The sequence below is a fragment of the Budorcas taxicolor genome, chromosome 10 (assembly GCF_023091745.1).
Source record: "Budorcas taxicolor isolate Tak-1 chromosome 10, Takin1.1, whole genome shotgun sequence".
Lineage (NCBI taxonomy): Eukaryota > Metazoa > Chordata > Mammalia > Artiodactyla > Bovidae > Budorcas > Budorcas taxicolor.
The window spans coordinates 19,309,241-19,316,522 of NC_068919.1; the positions used below are offsets into that span (position 1 = coordinate 19,309,241).

General features: G+C 45.4%; 1 protein-coding gene across 2 annotated transcripts in view; it reads right to left on the reverse strand.

Annotated features, from left to right (window-relative positions):
• HEXA (hexosaminidase subunit alpha) overlaps positions 1 to 7,066 on the reverse strand; it is a 34,013-nt gene extending 26,947 nt beyond the window's left edge. For both annotated transcript variants that reach the window (XR_008199990.1, XM_052646660.1), the window contains exon 1: positions 6,794 to 7,066. Coding sequence is in view for 1 of the 2 variants with exons in the window: in XM_052646660.1 (XP_052502620.1) it covers positions 6,794 to 7,046 (253 nt within the window). In the remaining variant the exon portion in view is untranslated. The remainder of the gene's footprint in view (positions 1 to 6,793) is intronic.
• Between the last annotated feature and the right edge of the window lie 216 nt (positions 7,067 to 7,282).

A 7,282-nucleotide genomic window follows, 5' to 3' on the forward strand; every position in this document is an offset into this window, starting at 1 on the left:
TAGGGGCAAAGTGTCTTGTGGGAAAACCACACCATAGAAGCAGGCCTGAGGGCCTTCCATGCGCTTCTTATAGAACCCTAAGGGCTCCACTACTGTGTGATGCCACCCTGTGTGGCAAACAGGCTGACCCACCACCATATTGGGTTGGCCAAAAGGTTCATTTTCTGTAACATCTTAAAAAATTCTGAACCAATTTTTTGGCCCATCCAATATAAAAGGGACATGGGCTTGGAACTCTGAATCGGCCTCAAACTAGGACTGTGGCCCTAGTCAAAAGACCAAAGCCACAAATGTGGGATCCTAGTTATTCCCAGGACAAGACTGAATAGGACTGTAGGTAAACTTTTCATCCAGGAGAGTGTACCTGGCAAGCCATCTCCCTTGCTCCCATCCCAAAGCGTTACAGAAGAAAAGAAGCTGACCGACTGACATTCACGTGCCCAAGCACTCAAACTTCCTGCATCTGAGCACACACTGCCAGAGAAGAGAGTTTCACACCAGACTCAAGCCACAGCCAACCTCAAGATGTGGACAGAATGACAGCACCCCACTGCTAGCTAGAGATCAGGGTTGAGTGCATGGCCAGGGAGCTTAAGCAATAACAGTAGCTTAAAACAGATGCAGGAAATAAGAGAAGTTCCTGACCCAGTAATAGGTCTTATTCACTACAGCCATGAATAGAGGAGAAAAGCAAACCCATTTTTCTGTTACAACAGACTACAAACCCATAAGCTTTGAGGCAGACCACAGAAAATGCTTCACATATACATGTCTCACCTCTCCAGACCCAACTTCCTCCCTTCAGCTGCCCTTCTGGTCAGTGGCCCCACAAAGGTGAGAGAAAGCTTGTCATCCAGTTGGTTAAACCTCTGGATGATCACATCGACTCTGATCTTGTCACTTATTTCCAGGGTCAGCAGAAGAAATATAGGAAAATACAGAAACATAGGAGTAATCACCTCTTTCATTTCTAAAGAAATATTAGTTGGGCAGCAAAACTCTTTTCTTTTTGTATAACTGTCACCTAAGGAATGTCACTCTACAAGGCCTGGGTGAGCAGCCACTGCAGTCACAGACATTCAACACACCTTGACAGGAGTTTAGGGCAAAGATCAGGAATGAGGCACTCTGTGCTCTGGGAAAACTGGCAGAAGAAACCTTCAGAAAGTTAAGATATTTTCAGGAGAAAATTGTATTAATCCAGTTTCTTGTATCTTTCCATACATAGAAGAGCACCAGATATCTGTTCTTCATGACCAAGAACAGCCTTCTACCGAGATGTGTGCTTGACCGCATCGACCCCTTTCTCCACAATCACCTATGTGCTTGTTGACCCACTACCTCTTTGGAGCACTTCTTCAGAGCTGTCAGAGAGGCTGTCGCCTGGATTATAGGCCTGAGTCCCCAAATAAAACTGAACTCACAGATCTCATGCTATACATTTTAATTTCAGTTGACAAATCATTAGGAAAAGGATTGAGGTTCATGCCTTCAATGGGCTAAGAAATCCACAACATGCCCTAGCAAAACTGAGTAGCTGTAAGGAAAAAAAAAAAAAAAAGACCCCACCTGCTGTTAAAAACAAATCAAAAAAGAAGGAATCAACTGGCAAAAAATCTCCAGTGCTGTGCTTCACTCTTCTGTGTGGAGGAGAGGAAGTGGAGTGCAAGGAGATGGGAGGAAAGGCAGCTCCAGGGTGTAGATGTTTTATATTTTGTTTCATTTTAAAAATCACCAAGTTCTTAGGCTTCCCTGGTGTCTCAGTGGTAGATGGTAAATAATCCGCCTGCAATGCAGGTGACCTGGGTTCAATCCCTGGGTTGGGAAGACCCCCTGGAGGAGGGCATGGCAACCCACTCCAGTATTCTTGCTGTAGAATCCCCATGGACAGAGGAGCCGGCAGGCTATAGTCCATGGGGTCGCAAAGAGTCAGACACAACTGAGCGACTAAGCACTGCACATTAAGAGACACAGGTTATATCCCTGGTCTGGGAAGATCCCACATGCTGAGGAGCAACTAAGCCCAAGTGCCACAATTACTGAGCCTGTGCTCTAGGGCTAGAGAACTGTAACTACTAAAGCCCGAGCATCTATAGCCCAGGCTCTGAAACAAGAGAAGCCACCGCAATGAGAAGACTGCACGCTGCAATGAAGAGTAGTCCCCGCTCATTGCAACTAGAGAAAAAGCCTGCACAGCAATGAAGACCCAGCACAGCCAAAAAAAAAAACAAAAACAAAACACCCAGTTCTTCCTTCTACTGTTCAAAATTTGTAAAGAAACTCATCATTATCTCCCTGTATCCTCAGAAATGCTTGGAATGTAGACACATTAGAAAATAAAACTCAGCAGTAGCTACTTGCAAGTTAAGGCGATCTGCCAAAGGAACACAGTTAAAGAAGTGATCAATAAACATTCTGTGGCTGATTCCTAAATAGATCATGTTTCAGACCCTAAGTCCACTACTGTAATCGATCTTCAGCAGGGGAAAGGGGAAGCAGAGATGGCTCAAGGAAATAAGACTGGAATTTTTCATAAACAAGGCCCAGACTACCCACACACATCTAGACCAAGCTGAGCTTCTTGGGTTCAGCTGCAAGAAGAGGGGCTGGTAGAGGCCAAGCTATCTTAGCCCCAGGGATTCAAAATGGAACACAATTATTTTGCCCTTCACTAAAAATGATTTTACTGATACCTGTTCTTCTCAAATCACTGTATTTCTCCTGCTTATATAGCCCTCCATCCTTCACAAGAAAAAGAATTCTACAAAACTCTCTTGCTGCATTGTTTTCTTCCTCTTCACTTTTAAGACAATATATATAAATGGCAGTCAAGTCTTCTGCATAATCAGATTTAGCCACTTTACCTGGACTTTTTAACTTATATGCAGAGTACATCGTGCAAAATGCCAGGCTGGATGAAGCACAAGCTGGAATCAAGACTGCCAGGAGAAATATCAATAACCTCAGATATGCTGACGACAGCACCCTATGGCAGAAAGCAAAGAAGGAATAAAGAGCTTCTTGATGAATGTGAAAGAGGAGAGTAGAAAAGTTGGCTTAAAACTCAACATTCAGAAAACTAAGATCATGGCATCTGGTCCCATCACTTCATGGCAAATAGATGGGGAACCAATGGAAACAGTGAGAGGCTTTATTCTTTTGGGCTCCAAAATCACTGCAGATGGTGACTGCAGCCATGAAATTAAAAGACACTTGCTCCTTGGAAGAAAAGCTATGACCACCCAACAGGATTAAAATAATCCTGTTTTAATATGACAGCATATTAAAAAGCAGAGACATTACTTTGCCAACAAAGTTCCATCTAGTCAAAGCTATGGTTTTTCTGGTAGTCACGTACGGATGTGAGAGTTGGACTATAAAGAAAGCTGAGTGCAGAAGAACTGATGCTTTGAATTGCGCTGTTGGAGAAGACTCTTGAGAGTCCCTTGGACAGGAAGGAGATCCAACCAGTCCATCCTAAAGGAAATCAGTCCTGAATATTCACTGGAAGGGCTGATGCTGAAGCTGAAACTCCAATACTTTGGCCACCTGATGTGAAGAACTGACTCATTGGAAAAGACCCTGATTCTGGGAAAGATTGAAGGCAGGAGGAGAAGGCCACAACAGATGATATGGTTGGATGGCATCACCGACTCAATGGACATGAATTTGAGCAAGCTCCAGGAGTTGATGATGGACAGGGAAGCCTGGCATGCTGCAGTCCGTAGGGTGTCAAAGAGTCAGACACGACTGAGCAACTGAACTGAACTGGACTTTATCAACTCCATCAAGCACCCCAAGGCTATGCCTTGTCCTTGTCATGGAGAAGGTTAAAGTGTACGCAGCCACTAGTTCAATTAGAGCAGAGAGAACCAATCAGCATTACTCTTTCTCCCTAGCCCAGCTGCCCCTCACCGTCTTCCCCTCTATGTTCTCTAGATCCTGTTCCAATGCATCTCCAATTCTGTGATGAGTTAAGAGCAGCTTGAGTTAGGACCACAGCATACTGTGATCCTCCTTTTCATGAAATCACATGCTAAAACTCCAAATTTGAAACTTGAAAGACAATCAATTCTAAATGAAACCTGCAAATCATCTTTTTGATGATCTTAGACATAAAGAACAGTCCCTTGGACTGCAAGATCAAACCAGTCAATTCTAAAGGAAATCAATCCTGAATATTCATTGGAAGGACTGATGCTGAAGCTAAAGCTCCAATACTTTGGCCACCTGATGCGAAGAGCCAACTCATTAGAAAAGACCCTGATGCTGGGAAAGATTGAAGGCAGGAGGAGTAGGGGGTGACAGAGGGCGAGATGGTTGGATGGCATCACCAACTCAATGAACATAAGTTTGAGGAAGCTCCAGGAGATGGTGAAAGACAGGGAAGCATGGCATGCTGCAGTCCATGGGGTCGCAAAGAGTCAGACATGATTGAGCAACTGAACAACAGGACATAAACAAAAATCATGAAACCTTTTTACAAACTTTTATACAAAGTAGCCCTTTAAAGTTAATAAATAATTATTTAAATAAATAATTAAATATCTAAGTTCAGGGCATAATTATAGAAGGAATGGCCAAAGGAGGAATTTTCGGAGATTCAGATTATCGTGAACTATGCCACTTATCAACCTGGTCACGTAACATCTGAGGATGAGCTAATCAAATATTGATAATGGCTGCAGAAAGATCCAGATACTCATACAATAATCTTCCTTCCATTCTAGATTAAAAGATCTGGGAAGGGGTGGGGGATTATTCTGTTCAGGGACAATGGCATCCTAAAAAACTCACAGGGATGTACATGTAAACATCAGAACAGGATGAGAACTTTATAATAATCATTAACGACTATGGCTTCAATCAACTAGTTTCAAGAAAAGCAAAGAAGAATGCAGTCAAATGACATAATCAGATTTAGTCATTTTACCTGGACTTTTATCAACTCCATCAGGCACCCCAAAAAGTATTTGGAGCAACATTAGTTGGATGCTATCCCAAATAATCAGATGTTTGATTTGCAAACAGGATGTGGCTTAATGATCAAAACAGAGAACTAGGTTCATTCAAGTATCTAGAGCCTAAAATAATCCTGTTTAACAAGTTTAACAACATGTAACACATACCCTCCAGTTGGCAGAAACACCTGTCAATTACAAGTACTAAATACTTCCACAAACCATTTAGCAATTAATGGACTACAGCTAAGCCTTGGAGGCAAGTTCAGAATAGAGTTGAAATTCAACACCAGACTTGTTTTTTAGAAAACCTGGAAGTATGAACTTCACTGAATTCGAGGAGCGGCTCAAAACCAGAAGTTGTGCTGCATTAAGAAAGCACTGGGGACTTCACTAGCAGTCCAGCGGTTAAGACTCTGCACTCCCAATGCACGGTGCCTGAGTTTGATCTCTAGTGGAGGAGCTAGCCTACAAGGACACTGGAAGTTTAACTAGCTAAGTTTTAACTTGCATATGGGGCTTTCCGGGTGGCTCAGTGATAAAGAGTCCACCAGAAAAGCACGAGACGTGGGTCTGATCCTTGGGTGGCGAAGATCCCCTGGAGAAGGGACGAGGCAATCCACTCCAATATTCCTGCCTGGGATATCCCATGGACAGGGAAGCCTGGCGGGCTACAGTCCATGGGGTCGCAAAAGAGTTGGACACAACTTAAGAGACTCAACAACAACTTGCATATGTTGTTTTCTTCAATCCCATTGGGAAATACACTATGGTTTGGGCTTTGTTGATGTTGTTCTCCACAGATTCTTCCTTGTTTTTGCCGAAATAGGATTATGGCTTATGGCTCAAATCATCTGAAAGCCTCTCCAGGAAACTGTGCTCCAAAGGGAAGACTCCACAGGAAGAACATCAGAGAAGGAAGTTTCTTTTCTCCTCTTTGGTAATGTTCGTCCAAAACAGTTTTCATTATCTCGCAATGGATAAAACCCCACAAGCACAATTTTCAGTAACCACCTTAAAGAAAAATTGCCAGCCTGTGCTATTTCAGATGAAGCCCATATCCAAAGCACTCCTGACTCTTCATTTCAACTCCACACCCTCCTCAACCTCACTGGTCCCCAGTCCCCCACCCTCATTACACACACCAGCCCAGCACTGTGATTTTTACTGTAAGCCTCTGTGCCTCTGCCCAAACCTTCCTTCCTTCCTGGAATACCCTCCTTTCAGTCCTGGCCAATTATATCCACCACCTCACATTAAGTGGCTGCTTAAAACTCGTTTCCTTACGGAAGTGATCAGTGATTTTCCTCTCACAGTTTAAACATTTCCCTAATAGGGGTCAGATAGTTTCATGTAATTTTGCACAGGTCAGTATATCTCTCATGTCTAGCCTTACCAGTGGTGGGTGTTAGTTCTGGTCTCCTCTCCACAGCCCTGATCACAACCTCACTAGGACCCGGACACTGGAACATGCTCAGAGGGATCACCTTAGATGTCTACTGGCACAGTATTTTTAGGAATTTCCTATTCTGATTGAACTGTAGTCCTAAAGCAGACATTATTGGTGAAATATATAGCAGGAGGGCAGGATTACAGAAAAGTTCTGGCCAGTCAATTTAGTGAAGAAGTGAATGGAGGTGGGGGACCAACCGTTGGGGAAGCTGAGAGGACAGCTGGAGAAAAAAGGCAGGTGGAAGTGGAGGCTAGAGGATTGGGACAGACTAGGGGGTTGGGCAAAAGGCAGAGGAAGGGCGTTTCAGGAGGTCTGGGGGAGTTGTCCCAAGGCAGGGCCTTTCGGAGCCCGGGAACGAGACTGGGCAGGTCCGACTCACCTATGGGGTGGGGAAAACGGAAAGCCGCAGAACCGAAGAGCAGGTCACGGTAGCGTTGGAAGGCCTCGTCGAGGACGGAGCAGCCCACCTGCGCGGCCGAACTGAGATGGTACTGGAATTGGAAGCTGTGCGGGAAGATGGTGTACCGCAGCTCAGAGGTCTGAATGTACTGGGGCCAAGGCCACAGGGCCGTCGCCCGCCCAGCGAACGCTGCCGCCAGCAGCAGCGAAAACCTGAGCGTGGAGCCTGCCATGGCCCGCCGCTCTGCTTCCCCTCGCCCAGCCGGCCGGGCCACGTGACAGCCTGGTCAGGTGGGCGGCGCCCGCGTGACAATCGGCGGGTCACGTGACCCGCTACAGCTCCTCACCGGTGACCCGGGAGTACTGACTCCCGTCCCTCCAGTCCCAGAGTGAACCCGAAGCTCCTGCGGCCTGCGGTGGATGGTGCAGAGCATCGGCCATGGTTCAAGTTCAGGCGGTTCCCGGGACT